This window comes from Staurois parvus, unplaced genomic scaffold (genome assembly GCF_062004578.1).
Source record: "Staurois parvus isolate SC_StPar_1 unplaced genomic scaffold, SC_StPar_1.0 ptg000786l, whole genome shotgun sequence".
In the NCBI taxonomy this organism is placed as follows: Eukaryota; Metazoa; Chordata; class Amphibia; order Anura; family Ranidae; genus Staurois; species Staurois parvus.
The window spans coordinates 605849-628772 of NW_028318582.1; the positions used below are offsets into that span (position 1 = coordinate 605849).

General features: G+C 44.9%; 1 protein-coding gene across 1 annotated transcript in view; it reads left to right on the top strand.

Annotated features, from left to right (window-relative positions):
• Positions 1–19660, top strand: part of KANK4 (KN motif and ankyrin repeat domains 4) — a 146199-nt gene extending 126539 nt beyond the window's left edge. The window contains exons 9-10 of the mRNA XM_089654667.1: positions 98–298; positions 18981–19660. Of these exons, the coding sequence (XP_089510793.1) occupies positions 98–298; positions 18981–19109 (330 nt within the window). The 3' untranslated portion in view covers positions 19110–19660. The remainder of the gene's footprint in view (positions 1–97; positions 299–18980) is intronic.
• The last annotated feature ends 3264 nt before the right edge of the window (positions 19661–22924 follow it).

Genomic DNA, 22924 nt, shown 5'->3' on the forward strand with positions numbered 1-22924 from the left:
TCCTCAGGCTTGGCTTTATACAATAAAACCCGGAATGGTTGTTGAGTGTGAAATGGGATAAATGGTGTGAGACCTGATCTTAGGATCTCTCTTCCAGGGTGGACAGACAGCGCTGATGCTTGGTATTAGCCATGGTAGGTCCGACATGGTGAAGGTTCTGCTGGAGTGCGGGGCAGATGTGAACATGCAGGATGAGGATGGAGAATCTGCTCTGATGATCGCCTGTCACTTGGGAAATGTGGAAATTGTCAAGCTTATTTTGTCTCAACCCGACTGCAATGTGGAATTAATGGACAAGGTAAAAATCACAATGGTCTGAAAGTACTTCATGTAAGAAAATGAATCTTTATTGTCATCTCTGCTGAAGTGAGGAAAATCTAAATATATACTGTAATTATATAACATTTCAACTTATTTAAAAAAGCATGACTGAAGTATTTCGGAGGTTGCGGCTGCCATGACCTTACCTCTATTCCTCATAGACCGTCCTTCTACCATAAATAATGACACCGACACATAGTTGTGGATTTAAGGTCATAGCAGCCCTTTATTATTAACCATCAATAAAAAAATTACTTTTTAATTGCATTTCACAAAACAAGACTTTTTCAACCATAAACTACCTCGCTGGCTTTTTCGGAGTCTCAGGTTAATGAAGGCACATTTTTCTATCACATCGGCTGCATCAACCGCTACTTTTGTATCCCGGCCCCTAGCCGCACTTACAGCAGCTCAGGGACAATTAGTTAACTGTTTTAACACGTGATGTAGCCGGATGACCGGATGACCGTTAGCCCCTTACTGATGTCACTTAATAGGAAGGTACAACCATACCGAGATGGGCCCAACCCATTATACTCCACCTACTGTTTTTGACCATGCTGGCCTACAACAACCTGAAACCCCTGCCTGCCGCCAAGGCCAACAAACCAACCCCTTGAAATTGCCCTCAGAAACAAAACCCTGTAACACCCATTGCCCCCCCATTTTTTCCCATGAGAAAGACCACAAAAGAAATTGACCCTTACAAACAGCAGAAAAGATGATGGGAGACAAGGCGGGTAAGTGTCTTCTTCTCTGACCAAGCTTGGACTGACCCCTCTGGTACTCCTCCCCTCTGCCAGACCCCTGCTGTTCCAATAAGCCTCAAACCCCCCCCCCCATCCTTGGTCAACCAATAAGGTAAGCTTTGCTCTTTTCTTTTAAAACCAAACATCCTTCACTGCCTGACTGTACCGGATATCGTATGTACTCTCCAGCGCCTCAGGCGATGCACAGCCAATAGGGAAGCCAAGGGTACCAGGACAGCGACAACCAAAGGAAATGCTTCAGGGGTGCAGCCCTCCTCAGACGGGGAAATCAGCCACTGGATAGAGAGAAAACAGGTGGCGCACACACCTAGTGCATTATCCAAGGTTTATTGTAGGAGTGAAAGAATAATAAAAACATACTCACAGACGAAGCATGTATCTAAAAAGCATAGAAAAATGACAATGGCTACAACGGCAGGCAAGGTGTTCTCACTGTCAGTGCGGTCAAATGGCTGACGCATTTCGGGGATGAATCCCTTTCCTCAGAGCTGATGACCAACCTCTTATGCTGATGTATGATGTATGGAAAGTAAGAGCCTTGCTGCTGATGCCTCGACACCTGTTTTCTCTCTATCTACTGCCTGACTGTAGCCTACCCAGCAAACTCAGTCATGCAGCCCACCCAGCAAACTCAGTCATGCAGCCCACCCAGCAAACTCAGTCATGCAGCCCACCCAGCAAACTCAGTCATGCAGCCCTAGGCCTTTTACATTTCAATGGGATGTACACACACACATACATACATACACACATACATGCAGTATACTTACCTAGCCGCACTCTCCTGCCACCTCCCCTCACTGCCAAAGCCTTCCCTTAACAGAACAGGTCTTCCAGGTATGAGGGCTCACCTGATCTTCTTTACATGCCAGTGCCCAGGCCTGGTCTGCCACTCACCAGGCCCCAATATGGGTGCCATGATGTAATCCGCCTGCCTAAGGGCTGTGGGTTATGTGTCTAAGTTAGCACTGATGATTTATTAATCACTGTAGAGATGATAACCCGTATGACCCCTAGCAGTAACGGAAAATTAATCTGTATAACCAGTTCGGCACTAGTGCAATTTTTACATTTTGTTTTTGAAAAATCTGCCCTTTTGGCCATAAAATGACTTAGACCCCAGGACATTATAGGTTTTCTGAAAGCAGAGACCCTGTAGAATAAAAAGATGACAGTTGCAATTTTCTCAATATTTGCGCAACCGTTTAACAAACTGGAATTTTCATGAACAAATATAATACAATGAATTGTACTGCAAACATACACAATTTTTTATTTAAATAGAAAAGATGGCCAAGGGTCGAGAAAATAGATACCAAACATGCCAAGTATTAAATTTGTGTGCAACCGCGAGATCACTAAAAACTGCAGTACCCAAAAAAATCTCCATAGGCGATGCTTTAAAACCTTTACTGCTCATCAGTATAGAGGTAACTGAGTCCTGGCACAATGAGTATTGCTGTCACTCTGACGTTCAGGGCAACACCTCACATGTGGTGCAATTGCAGTTTATATACATGTGCGCACCCTGGGCACATTTGCATTTGTAGGTGTGTGCAGGGAAACAGGGGTTATGGTTTTTTTAATATAATTATTATATTTTTAAATTTAGCTTTGGTGCATTCTGTTAGGATTCTGTGAACTAGTAATGGCGGCGAACAGTGACTTATAGAGGGACTATGGTGGGCATTCTGACACTTGGGGGGGAACTGACTAACTGACATCCGCAGTGCTAATAATAAGCACTGACACTGGGCAGGAAGGGGTTAACATCTGGGGTGATTAAAGGGTGTGCTGTTTTACTGTGGAAGCACATTGCTTTGTATGGCTCTGCTATGCAGAGCCATACAAAGCAGCATATGCTGGTGCTGACAGGGGAGAGATCTGTATTGCTTACATACAGAGCTCTCCCCTGTCAGTGTTCCTCGGCAATTGACTGGTGGCGGTGGGGAATCTCCGGCCGGGACCCAGTGATCGACAGCTGTAGCCACCAATGGCAGCGCGCCCTACCGGGAAATACAAAATCAGGTATATATACAGTAGTTCCGCTATAGGGTGGTCGGGAAGCAGGTAAGCAAGCTAGTCTGACTGTACAATCTCTTAGATTAGCCAACAACTGGGTATTGTAAGGGCCAGGGGCAGACTGACCATTTGGAAACTTGGGCACTGCCCGAGGGCCCGGGGTCAGTAGGGGGCTCCATGAGATGCCCCTGGTACCTTTTTCATAGGCTTTTTTTGAGTTTGATTTCCAGCTTCTAGTGGCATCGGTCTAGTACAGTATATGCATAGTTACATTAGTCAAAGCTAGACCAGGGGCAGACTGACCATTCGAGCACTTGGGCACTGCCCGGGGTCAGTAGGGAGCCCCATAAAATGCCCCTGGTACCTTTTTTATAGGCTTTTTTGGGTGTGCTTTGAGTGTGGGCAAGGACATGATCCCCTATTGCCCGGGGGCCCCATGAGTTGTCAGTCCGCCCCTGGTAAGGACCTACCTGATTCAATGGAAGATTGTACAATCGGATTGTAACATGCTTCCAGATTTTTCATTCCGGTTTGCATTTTAACCCCTTGCCGTCCGCCTGCTGTTCATAAACGGCAGGACGGTGGCACTCCAGGGGCGGGTTGCCGTTCATAAACGGCACCCACCTTTCCTAGCTGTGCGCGCTCCCTGGGAGCGCGCAGCACTGCGATCCGGTGCCCGTTGTGTCCTCCGGACACAGTGAAACACCGATCGTCGGACGGGACCTCGGTCCCGATCATGTGATCACTGATTGGCCAATCAGTGATCACATGCAAAGTAGTAAGCAAGATGTCACTTGTGACATCATTGCTTACTACGTGTGAAATCTGTGAATGATCACAGAGGTCACATGGTACAAGGCTATTCACAACAGCCTTGTATCATGTGACAAGGTGTGACCAATCACAGCTCACTCAGTAGTTCTCAATGGCTGCAAGAATGCAGACAGAGAGAAAGAGAAATGATTGCTTTTACACCCATATAGGATGTAAAAGCAATCACTGTAAAAAAAAAAAAAAAATCTTCGTCACCCCCCACAAGTAGTACAGTGTCACCATGTACTGCTAGGGTGACAGTATGTAAAAAAACAAAAAACAAAAACATAAATAATAATATAAAAAAAAAAAAAGAATTAAAAAAAAATGTTTAAAAATTATAATTTTTGGTTATAAACTAATTTGGCTTATTTTTTTTTTTCTAAAAATATAACGGAATACATTTCGGCCAAGATTTATGATGAAAGATTATTTATTTGTAAAATCTTATAAGAAAAACACTATTTTTCAAAATTTTTAGACTTTTTCATTTACATAGCAAAAAAAATAAAAATCCCAGCGGTGAATAAATACCACCAAAATAAAGCTTTATCTGTCTCAAAAAAATGGTAAAAAATTCATATGGGTACAGTATTGCATGACCGCGCAATTGTCATTTAAAGTGTGATAGCGCTGAAAGCTGAAAATTGCCCTGGACAGGAAGGGGGTAAAAGTGTCCGGACTGGAAGTGGTTAAATGTTCTATTATGGGGAACACATACATGCTGGGAGGTGGGGGTCTTGCTGCTGAGGTCCCCCCAAAGCCAGTAGGTGATTCATCTAACCGGAAGCCAGCCATAATGGAGATATCCATTTTTTGTGGACTGACCCTATAAATAATGTGCTGCAAAGTAAAACCATAACATAGCACATGATCAGAAAACAAGAAGAATGTAACACAATCTCCCTGAGAATTGCCTCCAAGCGATGCCACGGGGATCTGCAGGCTGTAAGACACTGGAAACAAATTCAATTACATGCAACGCTGCCCTAACACGTATCACCCAGTAATATTTATTAGGAGATTTAATACACACTGCACAACATCTTGGCAGAAAATATAGGAGATGAAGTGGAAAATTAGTGTAGATCAGTTTCTGAATTCAGGTTTTCTTGGAGAGAAAGAACTGGAATGCAGTGTAGGTGAACTCGAATGGTCGGGCCACCTAGGAAGCGGGTTTCGTTTTTGGCAGATGTCAGGGCTCGTTCACACTTGGCTGTTTTGCCAACGCTTGCCAAACGCCCCTATAGCGTTTGGCAAGCGTTGGTCCGGTGTTTGCGGAGCGTTTTTAACGCTCGGCAAACGCTCCGCAAACGCCGCGTGCGCGGTTTAGCGGCGGTTGCTAGGCGTTTGCCGAGCGTTAATAACGCCCCACAAACGCCTATAATGCATTTGAGTGGTGTTACCGCTCCGCAAACGCCCCGCAACCGCGTCGCAACCGCACCGCAAACGCCGGCCGGGCGTTTGCGGAGCGGCACCATAGACGAGAATAGGAGGCTTCAAAGCCTCCTGACTCGACCAGAGGCGTCCGTTTTGCCGCGACGTGACGCGACGCAAACGCTCCTGTTAGAACAGCACCATGTGCTGTAATGTGCAGAGTTGGCAGAGGCGTTTGGGAAGCGGTAAAAACGCTTCCCAAAGGCCTCTCTGCCGCCTGCACACAAGGCTAGTGTGAACGTAGCCTCAGAGACAGAGGGAGTTAAAGGACAACTTCATTTTTAGTGAGTACACTACCCGCCCATGAGTGCAGCCTGCCTGGAAAAATGCTATTTTCCTCCCTGCTCCTGCATGGCCCCACACAGCCTTCACAAGGATAGAGTGGCTAAGTGGTTAGCACTTCTGCCTGGCAGTACTAGGGTTGTTGGTTAGAATCCCAACCACGGCACTTCGTGCCTGGAGTTTGCTTGTTCTCCCTGTGACTGCGTGGGTTTCCTCCAGGTACTCTGGTTTCCTTCTACACTCCAGACATGCTGGCAGGTCTATTGGCTCCTGTCTATCCTTGCATTCATACATACACAATAATAGGGCCAAATTTAGACAGGAGCCAATAGACCTGCCAGCATGTCTGGAGTGTAGAAGGAAACCAGTGTACCTGGAGGAAACCCACACAGGGAGAACATGCAAACTCCAGGCACAAAGTGCCGTGGTTGGGATTCTAACCAATGACCCCAGTGCTGCCAGGTAGAAGTGCCAACCACTTAGCCACTCTATCCTCGCATTCATACATACACATACTAGGCCCAATGTAGACAGGAGTTTATCAATCTACCAGCATGTCTTTGGAGTGTAGAAGCAAACCGGAGTACCCGGAGGAAACCCACACAGGGAGAACATACAAACTCCAGGCACGAAGTGCCGTGGTTGGGATTCTAACCAATGGCCCTAAAGCTGCCAGGTAGAAGTGCTAACCACTTAGCCACTCTATCTTTGCATTCATACATACACAATAATAGGGCCTATTTAGAGTGGCTAAGTGGTTAGCACTTCTACCTGGCAGCTTTAGGGTCATTGGTTAGAATCCCAACCACAGCACTTCGTGCCTGGAATTTGCATGTTCTCCCTGTGTGGGTTTCCTCCGCGTACTCCAGTTTTCTTCTACACTCCAAAGACATGCTGGTACATTGATAGACTCCTGTCTAAATTGGCCCTAGTACTGTGTATGCATGAATGCAAGGATAGAGTGGCTAAGTGGTTAGCACTTCTACCTGGCAGCACTAGGATCGTTGGTTAGAATCCCAACCATGGCACTTCGTGCCTGAAGTTTGGAGTGTAGAAGGAAACCGGAGTACCCGAAGGAAACCCACACAGGGAGAACATGCAAACTCCAGGCACAAAGTGCCGTGGTTGGGATTCTAACCAACGACCCTAGTGCTGCCAGGTAGAAGTGCTAACCACTTTGCCACTCTATCCTTGCATTCATACATAGACTCCTGTCTAAATTGGCCCTAGTATTGTGTATGTATGAATGCAAGGATAGAGTGGCTAAGTGGCTAGCACTTCTACCTGGCAGCACTAGGGTCGTTGGTTAGAATCCCAACCACGGCACTACGTGCCTGGAGTTTGCATGTTCTCCCTGTGTGGGTTTCCTCCGGGTACTCCGGTTTCCTTCTACACTCCAAAGACATGCTGGTAGATTGATAGACTCCTGTCTAAATTGGCCCTAGTACTGTGTATGTATGAATGCAAGGATAGAGTGGCTAAGTGGTTGGCACTTCCGCCTGGCAGCACTAGAGTTGTTGGTTAGAATCCCAACCACGGCACTTTGTGCCTGGAGTTTGCATGTTCTCCCTGTGTGGGTTTCCTTCGGGTACTCCGGTTTCCTTCTACACTCCAGACATGCTGGCAGGTCTATTGGCTCCTGTCTAAATTTGGCCCTATTATTGTGTATGTATGAATGCAAGTATTTGTGCCTGGAGTTTGCATGGGTTTCCTCCGGGTACTCCGGTTTCCTTCTACACTCCAAACTCCAGGCACGAAGTGCCGTGGTTGGGATTCTAACCAACAACTCTAGTGCATGCAAAGACATGCTGGTAGATTGATAGACTCTTGTCTAAATTGTCCCTAGTATGTGTATGTATGAATGTAAGTTAGGGACCTTAGATTGTACGCCCCTTGAGGGTTAGGGACTGATGTGAATGTACAATATATATGTAAAGTGCTGAATAAATTCACGGCGCTATAGAAGTACCTGAAATAAATAAATATTCTCCTGCCTGGGTCCTTTTCCTATTGCATGCACGTGCCATAGTCCTATTCATTTCTATGGATGATCTGAACCCCGTTGGTAGGCTGGGGGCTGCCATGTTAATGGCTCACCCATATCCCTGATGTGTAAGGTAGGTTACCAGATGGGCGTGTACTCCGGGGAATAAGGAGTTTACCTAAAGGGGCAGCCTTACTGAAAGTGAAATTGTTCTTTAAACTAGTGTTGTGTCACTCTCAAAAACTCTGCGTTTGCACCCCTTACACTACCATTATGACTAAAACCACCAGACTCCACCCATATTCAAAATATCTCTTTTGGGAGGAGTGACTAACACATGGACCTACACAGATTATATAATGGTTTTGTAGTCAGGAATAAAAAAAAAGAATAATATTTGTTTTCTTTTTTTCCAGTTAAATATTAATATTTTGTTTCCTTATATACTGCCAGGAGGAGACTCTGTTTTCTTTGATCTCCCTAGCTATTTTTCTTGTTTAAAAAAATATCCTGATGTGTACAGAGTTCTGTAGAGCAAGCTAAGAATTTATGCACACTGAGCAGTGACTCCTCCCCCTTCTACAACCTTCATAGGGCTCAGTCTGTGTTTTCAGTCACTGATAGTGTGTCTAAAACTAAACAACTTCTCCCCATAACTTCCCTCTCTTTATGTTTTGGTAACCCCAGGATCCTATCTTTAATAATTAGTTTGGGTTTTTTGGTTTTTTTTTTTAAAGAAGACAAATTAAGACTGTGCTTTCCCCAGTTAGGGCAAGATGTATAAAATATCACCGAGCGCTTATAATGGTAAAAAGCAGCTGTACACTACAAGGAAACCACAAACCTTCAAATAAAATATGTATAAAAATTGTGCAGCGCTAAAAGTCCAACAATAAAAGATTCACTAAACGCAGATAATATTATAAAAAGTCACAAAAAGGAAAAATATATATTGTGAAATATAAGTATTAATTATATAATGTGACCCGAGGTGACTTAGGTTAATCCAGATATGATGTAATTCCATAGTCCATGTGAGCGGCAAGCTCACCCATATAATGCACACTCACCAGATGTGATAATGCACACTCACCAGATACGCATAGAAAATGTGCAGTATACAAATCAATGAAGATCAGCCCGGAGTCCCTTTTAAGCCCAGAGTGGATGGATAACATCAAGGTTGGCACTGTGCCTGGAGGTCCCCTTTAAGGATATAGATGCAACCTCTTCTGGATATGGAAATGGTCACCAAGGGGGAAGGGGGCTCAGCTGGTGTAAGTATGGTGGCCGCCGGACCTCCGTGATCCAGCGGCTTAATGTCAGGGTGTGCAGGCTTCCTCCAAGACGTGTTTTGTACAAAGAGTACGTCCTCAGTTGGGGTATGACAGCTCCACTTACTGATTCTCTAACAACCCCCCAACCACCACCACCACCACCTGGATACCTTCCCTGAACTTTGCTGTAGACCCATTCGTCTAGCTAGTCATGGTTAAGCAGCCTACCCCCAGTTAACAGTGTTCAGGTCTGGAGATTGGCCACTCAGGCACCCAGATCTGCACCTAGAGAGGAAAGGGAGAGAGTCATATGCTACCCATTATTGGTGGGTATGTGGGAAGGGTTGGTCATGTGGGTGGCTGGTACGGGTGTTTTGGGTTTTATATATATATTTATTATTATACAGTATTTATAAAGCGCCGATAGTACGCTCAGAGCTGTACATTACAAAGGGGGACAGAACATGTGACAGAACAATAACAATACAATGCAAAACATGAGGGGATCGAGGGCCCTGCTCCTTGGAGCTTACAATCTAGGAGGGAGGGGATGGTGGCACAGGAGGAGATAGCTGTGGGGGATGGAGTGGTAGGAAGAGTGGAGGAGGTCGGCAATTAGCAGGGGGTGGGGTAGGCTTCCCTGAAGAGATGGGTTTTCAGGGTGTGTCTAAAGGAGAGGAGAGTAGGTGATAATCTGATGGGTTGGGGCAGGGAGTTCCAGAGGATGGGTGACACCCTGGAGAAGTCCTGGAGGCAGGCATAGGAGGAGGAGACCAGGGAACTAGAGAGAAGGAGGTCTTGTGAGGAGCGGAGTGTGTGTGTTGGGTGGTACTTGGATATTAGGTCAGTGATGTAGTTCGGGGCAGTATGGTGGACGGCTTTGTACGTCAGCGTTAGGATTTTGAATTTGATCCGTTGCGCATTCGGAAGCCAGTGGAGGGATTGGCAGAGGGGGGTGGCGGAGATGGAGCGGTTTGAAAGGTGAATGAGTCTGGCAGCCGTATAGCATATATATTTTAAAGGTTTAGGACAGACCAAAAAAATTGGATGTTTGGATCTCTACAGTTGTGTATTTTTAGTCCAAACTGGAACTCTTGTCAAAATGACAAATGTAATACCTTCTTAAATTCAACTCCAATACAAAAATGGATGAATACTTTCAGTGTCATTGTGTTGAATGAAACATCTGCTGGATTTTCACATCTATCTTTTTTTGTTTTGTCCTCACCTACAAGGCTATAATAGAGCTGTTTTATAAACAGTACAAAAACACAGAATCCAGAATTTTTTTCTTTCAGAATATTCATTATTTCGTTGTGCAATGACAGCATTTTGAAAGAGAGGGGAGCCCCGGTGTTGGAGCTGTGAAACAGAATCGGAGATACCCTTGTCCTGGGGCTCCTAGGGAAGCTCAGAGAAAGATCCTCACAGTCTACATCCTGCTGTTAGGTCCTCAGGCAGGGGTGGACTGACCATTTGGAAACTCGGGCACTGCCCAAGGGTCAGTAGGGGGCCCCATGAGATGCCCCTGGTACCTTTTTCATAGGCTTTGTTGAGTTTGGGCAAGGACACAGGGGCCCCATGATCCCCTATTGCCTGGGGGCCCCATGAGTTGTCAGTCCGCCTCTGTCCTCAGTACTGCCCACCAAGACTGAATACTGCCAGCTCCCAAAACAATTTATATCCTAGTGCCCTACCCAGGATGCCCCACTGCTGGCAAGGGCAGGACTGGCATAATACTAAGTGCCCTTTGTCTATCACTGGCATCCTACCCATAGGGACCTCTAGTGGCTGGTAAGGCACTTACACTGCCTATCAATTCAAGTGGTCCTGGACTTATCCTACGACTGCTGGAACCATATTGTGGACAGAAAGGGAAACCACAATGGGAATATCCGTGCCCCAACCCTAGAACCTGGCTTATAGTTTACCATGCCAGAAACCATTCAAGGCTGATATATCCATTTTAGGCAAAGGCCAGGGGCGGACTGACAACTCATGGGGCCCCCGGGCAATAGGGGATCATGGGGCCCCTGTGTCCTTGCCAAAACTCAAAAAAGCCTATGAAAAAGGTACCAGGGGCATCTCATGGGGCCCCCTACTGACCCCGGGCCCTCGGGCAGTGCTCGAGTTTCCAAATGGTCAGTCCGCCCCTGGTAAAGGCTACAAGTTCTAATAAGCTTTCACCGTGACATTAGCCAAGTAGTGTTACACTGAGAAAAGCAATACTCTGCTCCAGGCTTTGGCCAAAGTGCTACCAAAAGTTTATATCCCAATATTAAACGGATCTTGGACCAGAACATTTTTGTCCTATACAGCAGTAGCCTGCATATACTACTACAGATCAATAATTAGGCGCAATCCACAAAGGTTTAGCACAGTGCTCTTCAAACTGCGACCCTTTGCTCTCCTTTATTCGGCCCTTGGGCACCACTTCTACCACAGATACAAGACACTATATCTCCCACTGACACCAACAATGGGGCACTATTTCACCTATTGACACCAATGATGGAGCACTATTCCTCCCACTGACACCAATGATGGGGCACTATTCCTCCCACTGACACCGACGATGGGGCACTATTCCTCCCACTGATACCGACGATGGGGCACTATTCCTCCCACTGACACCAATGATGGGGCACTATTCCTCCCTCTGACACCAATGATGGGGCACTATTCCTCCCACTGATACCAACGATGGGGCACTATTCCTCCCACTGATACCGACGATGGGGCACTATTCCTCCCAATGACACCGACGATGAGGCACTATTCCTCCCACTGATACCAATGATGGGACACTATTCCTCCCACTGATACCAATGATGGGACACTATTCCTCCCAAAGATACCAATGATGGGGCACTATTCCTCCCAAAGATACCAATGATGGGGCACTATTCCTCCCACTGACACCAATGATGGGACACTATTCCTCCCACTGACACCAATGATGGGGCACTATTCCTCCCACTATTATCAAGCATAGGACACTATTCCTCCCAGTTACACCAGTGATGGGGCGCTATTTCTCTTACTGACACCAATAATGGGACAGTATTTCTCCCACTGACACCAATGATAGGGCGCAATTCATCCCACTGACACCAATGATGGGGCACTATTCCTCCCATTGACACCAATGACGGGGCACTATTCCTCCCACTGACACCAATGATGGGGCACTATTCCTCCCACTGAAACCAACGATGGGATACTATTCCTCCCACTGACACCAATGATGGGGCACTATTTCTCAAACTGACACCAACGATGGGACACTATTCCTCCCACTATTATCAAGCATAGGACACTATTCCTCCCAGTTACACCAGTGATGGGGCGCTATTTCTCTTACTGACACCAATAATGGGACAGTATTCCTCCCACTGACACCAATGATAGGACACAATTCCTCCCACTGCCACCAATGAAGAGTCACTACTGTTCCCACTGACACCAACGATGGAACTCTATTGCCAAGCATAGGACACTATTCCTCCCAACGACACCAACGACAGGGTGTTTTTCCTCCCCCTAATACCAAAGAAGCATGGTTTACTCCCTCTGATACCAGGGCAATTTCTACTTCCACTGGCCACAGTCCGGTGCCCCAAAGTCTGGAGGACAGCATACTGGCCCTTTGTTTAGTTTGGAGACCCCTGGTTTAGCACAAGGATAAGAATCTCTTTCAGCCATGTGACTAATTTTGACATTTCATTGGAAACAGCTGAAAATAACAGCCACTTATGGATCCTTCTTCTGTGTTAGCTTTGTGAATTGAGCCTCTTGTCTCTTTGACCCTCTTCTGTGTTTATCCCGGAGCTGCCATTCTTTTTTTTTGTCCTTCGTTATATAAATAAAGCCGCCTTGCTAGTAATTGCAATCCTACTGTCCATTAAGCTGAATTCACTTTTAATTAAACAAAGCCACAGGATGCGGCTGTGAACGCGGTCACAGAGTGTTTTTAATTTTGCGATTCAGCTGTTGCGGTGGGCTGTGTGTAATGGGTGCATCAGACTGTTCATTGCTTGTTTTTGTTTGGGAGCCGTACTGACAATCTGCAGGATGCTGCACTTCTCCCGCCGTCTGGCGGCCATAGATGGAGACGTTCACATGTCCTGTGCCTGTCACCATCAGTGTTCATTTATTTATTTCAGGTACTTATATAGCGCCATCAATGTACACAGCACTTTACATATATATTGTACATTCACATCAGTCCCTAACCCTCAAGGGGTGTACAATCTAAGGTCCCTAACTCACATTCATACATACACATACTAGGGACAATTTAGACAGGAGACAATTCACCTACCAGCATGTCTTTGGAGTGTGGTCCAGGGTGGACAGGGTGAGGGGAACTCCGCTTTAAGTGCTGCAATCTCCCCCTTCTAACCCCGTGCTAACAAGTAATTAAAATATCAGCGTAGCCTTAGAAGTTCACAAGTCACTTGTGATCCCTCCTCCAGTGTGTTGTGGATCTGTCTCCTCACGGTTTTTGCCACAGCTCCCTGGAATCCATCTGCCCATAGCTCAGGCATTGATCCCTCCTCCAGTGTGTTGTGGATCTGTCTCCTCACGGTTTTTGCCACAGCTCCCTGGAATCCATCTGCCCATAGCTCAGGCATTGATCCCTCCTCCAGTGTGTTGTGGATCTGTCTCCTCACGGTTTCTGCCACAGCTCCCTGGAATCCATCTTCCCTTAGCTCAGGCATTGGTCCCTTCCTCTAGTGTGTTGTGGAACTGTCTCCTCATGGTTTCTGCCACAGCTTTCTGGAATCCATCTCCAGTGTGTTGTGGATCTGTCTCCTCACGGCTTCTGCCACAGCTCCCTGGAATCCATCTGCCCTTAGCTCAGGCATTGATCCCTCCTCCAGTGTGTTGTGGATCTGTCTCCTCACGGTTTCTGTCACAGCTCCCTGGAATCCATCTGCCCTTAGCTCAGGCATTGGTCCCTTCCTGCAGTGTGTTGTGGAACTGTCTCCTCATGGTTTCTGCCACAGCTTTCTGGAATCCATCTCCAGTGTGTTGTGGATCTGTCTCCTCACAGCTTCTGCCACAGCTCATTGGAATCCATCTGCCCTTAGCTCAGGCATTGATCCCTCCTCCAGTGTGTTGTGGATCTGTCTCCTCACGGTTTCTGCCACAGCTCCCTGGAATCCATCTGCCCTTAGCTCAGGCATTGGTCCCTTCCTCCAGTGTGTTGTGGAGCTGTCTCCTCACGGTTTCTGCCACAGCTCCTATGGGAGGCACCTTAGAAGTATCTCTGTGAAGAAGGCCAAACTAACTAACTTGGTGCTGTATTCTGTGCAAGAACCGTGTTGTATTTCCCGTTTACCTTTTTCTGAAAAATCTGATAGATGGCAGGTAGCCTGCTCATACTATGCACTGGTGTCAGTGGGCTTTGTTTACGGCCGAGCCGCTTTTCTTCTCTTCTCCTAAGTCAATGGGAATATAAAGGCAGCTTGATGCAGCTTAGAAGGAGGTCAAAAGAATGTAAAATGCAATTTACGGTGAATGGATGATCTCAGAAGCTGAAATGCAAGTTGAATGCATCAACCAGCATTGGTTCATCATCACAAGTTCAAAGCCAAAGAATAGCTTTAGGTTAGGGGGGGTCTCTAGACTTTTCAGGACATGGGCTTCATTGTATATTGGTCAAATATTTGCAAGACAAACAAAAAATGCAAATCAGGGCCCCCATTATCATCTCCCCATACATCAAGGTCCCCATTATCATCTCCCCATACATCAGGGTCCCCATTATCTCCGCATACATCAGGGTCCCCAATATCTCCCCATACATCAGGGTCCCATTATCATCTCCCCATACATCAGGGTCCCCATCAGAGTCCCCTCTTACATCAGGGCCCCATTAGATCAGAAGCAGAGACCATAGGCAGCCTCCGTTGACCTTAACCCTCAATCTGTGGACATTGAGGATATGACTCGGTCACCCTAGCTGCAGGCCGAAGTGGAAAATACGTCACCAGAGATTCTCCAAACAGGTCCACAGTTTTATTCAGTGGTCACATCCTATTTACAAAGGCAACGTTTTGGAGCCACACAGGGCCCTTTCTTCAAACAAGTGTTGTCACTTCCTGAAGAAGGGACCCTGCGTGGCTCCAAAAAGTTTCCTTTTTAATTAGGATGTGACCATCGAATAAAGCTTTGGACCAATTTGGAGATTCTCTGGTGTGCTGGTGACATATTTTCCATTTCAGATGTCTTTGGTTTCCAGCCGATGGTTGCTGTAGCACCCACTGACTCCTAACAGCCATTTCCAGGAACATGCTTTGGGAATATTGTGCTTGTACTAGCTACAGGCCAGATAAAATCGTGTAATGGGTGGCATGTGACCCACAGGCCATAGTTTTGGAGACCCCTGCTATAGATGGACAAACCTCTTAAAAAAGGACAGATTTTGATGAATGAGGAGATTGTATTATTATGAATCCTGTGCTGCAGGGACCTCCTACATGTCTTATCTTATGCTGGTCTGAATTCTTTTGTGGTCAACATGCAGGCAAGGTACCATATTTCTTTTATCACAGAAAAAAGCAAACAACCCCATCAGAGAACATTCCATGATAAGAACAGTTCAGAACAGCATTTCTGAAGTTAAGATGAGCTTGAAAATGATACCCTAAACAGTCCAAATGTGTTGAATGTGTTGTTTCATTTACAAATTATACAAGGTCAGCTTTGTTTCCACTGATGAATGGTTTGGAAAACAATTGGTCTGGATAATACAAGAGAATATAGCAGGCTTAATTCACAAAGCTTTACACAAGGATGAGGATTTGTTATCATCCACGTGATTGCAGTTTTAAAATCTATTTGGGCAAACTGTCTTTTTTTAAATAAGGGTCCTTGTCCTGTTTTTTTAGCTTTGTGAATTGAGCCGATTGTATTGTCAGGATTTTAATACATGAACCTTCCGCTAGTGTGTAAGAAATTCCATGAATGGGGTTGGCTGATTGTACATGGGGCGCCTTTGAGGCTTAGAATGTGGCCTTCATACTCCTGGAGACAGTCTTAGAGTCCACAGCTGTCAGTTCCTATTTGCAACTCATGGCCCTTTTGCTTTTGAGGAGTTACAGATCCCAGTAGTGAGATTTGTAGTTCCTCAGTGATTAGAAGCCATATGGCTACTTTATATGATGTTTTGATTGACATCCCTGTTTCCCTGGACCTCAAAGTCTTCCGTCTTGTACATGCGACCACCCAGCCTGGACCTGGATATTGCATTCCAAGCAACCAAGGAGGCCATTCCTTCCCAGTAGCCCCTTCTGTGGGTTTAAGATTTCCCTTCCTGTGAACCTTTCTACTTCATCACATTTGACACAAAGAGCAGCATGCTTTGCACAAGATGTAATTCCAGAATATTGCTAAATACCGCAACTCCCACAGCAGCAGGCTGGTCTATAATATTGGGCAAGCTGTGGGCTCCCCAAAAAGAAAGCTCTAGGCCCCGGCATGGTGGAAACCTTTATGTCTCCTGTTTACATTACCTTACTGGCCATCTCACAGTGTACTCTTTTCATGTTCAGGTATCCCTCCTGCAAAACATCTCCCATTATCAGTTACCTGGTGTATAAATCTTGTTAGAAATAGCTGGGCTATGTCTGGAATGTGGCAGCTGGCAGTTACAGGGCACAAGCTGTTATTTCTCAGCTATCAGAGCCAAAGTAAATATGTCACTGCTGAGTTCTGTCATTACCTCGAAATGCTTCGTTCATTTAGACAAGCTCTTACATTGTAAACTGGGCCCTGCACAGGGGGAGCTACAGAAAGAATGCAGAGTTTTTTTATAGACTACATTTCTCTAGAGGTGATATTACTACGAGTTTTATGAAGCTCTTAAAACATGTTGACTAAACAGTTTCTATAAACTGCATTATACAAGAAATGCAGGTCCATTGATTAGATCACCCAGGGTGACCTGTACAAATCCCAACACACATCCTCTGGATTGATTGCCTGCAGTGCTTGCGGTTTAAACATTTGTTGGAAATTATTATAATACAGTAGTTCTGCTATATTCAAAATAAAGAACATGACACCTCCAATATGACCCAATTACTGGACATAATCACCATACAATTCTATTACACTCTATACGTAGAACTCTACACCTCCAACATGACCCACCGCTGGACATGACCATAATACAATTCCATTACACTCTATACATAGAACACTACGCCCCCAACATGACCCACCACTGGACATGATCACCATACAATTCTATTACACTCTATACATAGAACACTACACCCCCAACATGACCCACCGCAGGACCTGATCATCATACAATTCTATTACACTCTATACATAGAACTCTACACCTCCAACATGACCAACCACTGGACATGATCATCATACAATTCTATTACACTCTATACATAGAACACTACACCCCCAACATGACCAATCACTGGACATGATCATCATACAATTCTATTACACTCTATACATAGAACACTACACCCCCAACATGACCAATCACTGGACATGATCATCATACAATTCTATTACACTCTATACATAGAACACTACACCCCCAACATGACCCACCGCTGGACATGATCATCATACAATTCTATTACACTCTATACATAGAACACTACACCCCCAACATGACCAATCACTGGACATGATCACCATACAATTCTATTACACTCTATACATAGAACACTACACCCCCAACATGACCAATCACTGGACATGATCATCATACAATTCTATTACACTCTATACATAGAACACTACACCCCCAACATGACCCACCGCAGGACCTGATCATCATACAATTCTATTACACTCTATACATAGAACACTACACCCCCAACATGACCCACCGCAGGACCTGATCATCATACAATTCTATTACACTCTATACATAGAACTCTACACCTCCAACATGACCAACCACTGGACATGATCACCATACAATGCTATTACACTCTATATGTACAACACTACACCCCCAACATGGCCGACCACTGGACATGATCATCATACAATTCTATTACACTCTATACGTAGAACACTACACCTCCAACATGACCCACCACTGGACACGATCATCATACAATCCTATTACACTCTATATACAGAACACTACACCCCCAACATGACCCACCACTGGACATGATCATCATACAAATCTATTACACTCTATACGTAGAACACTACACCCCCAATAATTTTGTTCAGTCCGTTTTTGGGGTTTTGCGTGGAATGTGTCAGATTTGGTTTTTCGTTTCTCCACTTTTTTGTGTCATATCAATACAAACAAAAGAAATAAACATGAAAATGCCTAAGCACTTGTAATTGCAACAATTTTCTGGGCGAAGTGGTGCATTATCTAACAGAAATGCAGGAGTGCCAATATTTTTGGCCATGACCATACATAGAACACTACACCTCCAACATGACCATCCACTGGACATGATGAGAATATAATTCTATTACATTCTATTCATAGAACAGTACTCCCCCAACATGACCCACCAGTGGACATGATCACCATAAAATTCTATTACACTCTATACATAGAACTCTACAACCCCAACATGGCCGACCACTGGACCTGATCACCATACAATTCTATTACACTCTATACATAGAACTCTACAACCCCAACATGGCCGACCACTGGACCTGATCACCATACAATTCTATTACACTCTATACATAGAACTCTACAACCCCAACATGGCCGACCACTGGACCTGATCACCATACAATTCTATTACACTCTATACATAGAACACTACACCTCCAACATGACCATCCACTGGACATGATGAGAATATAATTCTATTACATTCTATTCATAGAACAGTACTCCCCCAACATGACCCACCAGTGGACATAATTATAATACAATTCTACCATACCTGATATACTAAGAATACCAGAACAGATACATGAAACCTATGTTTTGTTTAAATATGACACCGTTAATTGTTCTTTGACACCTCAGTGTAATGAAACTGCTACTCCATAAAACTCTATCCATAATGAACCTACTGCTGTATTGTCTCTTTGGAACAGGCTGGCAATTCTGCATTGTCCATTGTTGCTGAATCCGCCCCCAGTGAGATTGCAGAACTTCTACAAGCCCACACAGAGCACCGGCGTTCCTGCCCCGCCGCTGACACGGGAAAAGGAGGCCCATTGTAAACAAGGATGGAGGACAAAAGACTCATTCTTCTCCAAGTTAACTGTGAGAGAGCGGATACCATCCATCTCTGCATTGTCTTCATTACACAAAATATTCCAAATATGTGTATACATAAGCCAGGGATTTTTTTGGAATAGTCAGAGGCAAGTCTGTTCTATCAATTGATGTATATTGACTTGACTAGAAGGTAATATTCACAAACAGTATTAAATGGAAAGAATGGCCTCCTGCCGGTCAAGGAATTATAAGTCCCAGCATGAGGAACTAACTACCCAGCATGCCTGATGCCTTTTGGGGGACCATGGCAAGGAATGCTAGGACTTCTGGTTCCATAATAGCTGAAGAACTTCAGACTATGTACAGTGTTTATAGAGAGGTCCACTCTACCAAAAACAGTATTTCAGGTATGGGTAGATATACAATCGTTCGCCCGCTGCTTCTTGGGAACTCTGGGTCTAGATCTTAGAATTTCAACCTTTTACATTTTTTTTTGTAAAATAAAACAAATCCAAAAAAAAAGAAGAGAATTTCTCAATACTGGGAACTCTTCGCTGGAATCGCCTTGAGATATATGAAGCCAGTAGGTCACTTAACTGGTCTGTATCTACCCAAACTTGAAACATCAACTTTGGAAGGGGTGACCTTTGAAGCAGTCTAGAAGGTGACCTTTAGGAAGGAGTGATGTCACAGAGCAAGAATGATGTCACTTTCACACTCCTCCTTCCCACTTAGGACCATATAAACGACACAGGAATTATTTCAGTATAACCTAACAGCCTCTTTTGTATTATATATTTAGAGTAGGGAGAACCGTTGTCACTTGTGTGTATATAATATCCTAAGGAATGTTATTTTTGTATATTTCCTGATAGCAGATCTGGTTGATGAGCACAAAGCGCTGTGATGCAGGGCTAGGACTGACCTCTGCTTCATAGGCCAGGAAAAAAAAAATTGCTTCTTTTTAATAGATCACGGGGGTTTTGCTCTTGTACAGAATTTTTATAGCCTGACAGAAAGCACAAAAATAATTTGAAGTTAGCACAGAATGCATCTCTCACCCTGCCAAGAACGTCTCAAGTCATCTGCTGTTGCAGAATATTGGTACAAAGGCCTGGAGGGCAAAAGATATGTTGTTGGCCAAATCAATAGAGACGTTCGTCTCTTAAGAACGGTGTGCGCTCGGTATTCATTTTTTTTTTTTCCTAATTAGCTACCTCGCCTGCCTTTTCTTCTAGCATTTGTTTGATACAATACAGAAGGCTCTGTCGATTCAGAGATGCCAACCTCCACTCCCAATAGCAACCAGATTCAAGAATGGAGAATGGTTAGCAGGGGCGGACTGACAACTCATGGGGCCCCCGGGCAAAAGGGGATCATGGGGCCCCTGTGTCCTTGCCCAAATTCAAAAAAGCCTATGAAAAAAGGTACCAGGGGCATCTCATGGGGCCTTTTTTGGCTACTGAATGGAGACCATTTACTGGGTGATACGGTAATTTATTGTACGACCTCTTAATAACTATCTTTAACAAATGCATCTCATGGGGCCCCCTACTGACCCCAGGCCCTCGGGCAGTGCCCGAGTTTCCAAATGGTCAGTCCGCCCTTGATGGTTAGAGCCTGTTACTAGTACCACCATGAATTCCTGAATCACCTGATGGCATCCCACAGGTAGGTAATCGGTCACAGCACAGGAAAATATAGGCGTGTGCTGGAAAATTGGTTTGCATATGGTGGAAGCTACTGTATTTCAAGTAAGGAGGTGGTTTTCATGGGGGGAAGGGGGGGGGGGCTAAACTCCAGATAAACAAATACAGAGATGAAATATATATATATACACAGTTGCAAGAAAAAATGTGAACCCCTTGGGATTACGTGGAGTTTTGCATGAATTGGGCATAAAATGTGCCCTGAACGTCATCTAAGTCACAACAATAGAAGAACACAGTCTGCTGAACATAATACTACACAAACATTAGATGTTGCCATGGTTTAATTACACATAACATGTAAACATTCACAGTGCAGGGAGGAAAAAGTATGTGAGGCCCTAGCTTAATGACTTCTCCCAGAGCTAATTGGAGCCAGGAGTGAGCCAACCTTGACTCCAATCAGTGTGATGATAATGGATGTGTTGCTGACAGCTGTCCTGCCCTTAAAAAACACACACCTGTTTTGGGTTTACTGGTTTCAAGAAGCACTGTCTGATGTGAACCATGCCTCGCAGAAAAGAGCTCTCAGAAGACCTACGATCAAGAATTGTTGACTTGCATGAAGCTGGAAAGGGTTACAAAAGTATCTCCAAAAGCCTTGATGTTCATGTGTCCACGGTAAGACAGACTGTCTACAAATGGAGAAAGTTTAGCACTGTTGCTACTCTCCCTAGGCGCGGTCATCCTGTAAAAATGACTGCAAGAGCACAGCGCAGAATGCTGCATGAGGTAAAGAAGAATCCCAGAGTGTCAGCTAAAGACCTACAGAAATCTCTGGCACATGCTAACATTTTTGTTGACACATCTACAATAAGGAAAACATGAAACAAGAATGGAGTACATGGGAGGACACCACGGAGGAAGCCATTGCTGTCCAAAAAGAATATTGCAGCACGTTTGAAGTTTGCAAAAGAGCACCTGGATGTTCCACAGCACTACTGGCAGAATATACTGTGGACAGATGAAACCAAGACTGAGTTGTTTGGGAAGAACACACAACACTATGTGTGGAGAAAAAAAGGCACAGCACACCAACATCAAAACCTCATCCCCACTGTAAAACATGGCGGAGGGAGCATCATGGTTTGGGGCTGCCTCAGGGCCTGGATGGATTGTTGTCATTGATGGGAAAATGAATTCCAGAGTTTATCCCAACATTTTGCAGGAAAACGTACGACCATCTGTCCGCCAACTGTAGCTCCGCAGAGGATGGGTGATGCAACAGGACAATGACCCAAAGCATACAAGTCATTCAACAAAACAATGGCTGCAACAGCACAGAATACACCTTCTGGAGTGGCCCAGTCAGAGTCCTGACCTCAACCCGATTGAAATGCTGTGGCATGACCTTAAGAGAGCGATTCACACCAGACATCCCAAGAATATTGCTACACTGAAACAGTTTTGTGAAGAGGAGTGGTCCAAAATGACTCCAGATCGTTGTGCAGGTCTGATCTGCAACTACAGGAAACGTTTGGTTGAGGTTATTGCTGCCAAAGGAGGGTCAACCAGTTATTAAGTCCAAAGGGTCACATACTTTTTCCTCCCTGCACTGTGAATGTTTACATGTTATGTGCAATTAAACCATGGCAACATCTAATGTTTGTGTAGTATTATGTTCAGCAGACTGTGTTTTTCTATTGTTGTGACTTAGATGACGTTCAGAGTACATTTTATGCCCAATTCATGCAAAACTCCACGTAATCCCAAGGGGTTCACATACTTTTTCTTGCAACTGTATATATATATGTGTGTGTGTGTATATATATATATATATAGGAGCTGTTTTACCTGGCAAAGGATTTGTATTTCTGTCAATCAAGTTCTGGGCTCTGCCACACAGGACCGCCTTATCTGCCATTGCAGAAGACCCGATTTTCCTCTGCTGTAGTTAAAGCGGAACTAATCCGAACTTGTCAAAAACAGCTATTTACTTCAGAAGAGACACGCGATTTCTGCAGTAACACACCTCTGCTTTCTTGCAGTCATTAATTGTATTACACTGAGCTGAGCATACGCAGCTTGGCGTGCATTCCCAGAACACTCTGGCTGTGCCAAACTGAATGACTCCCCCGTGCATGTGCGGAATGACGTCACCCCCCCCC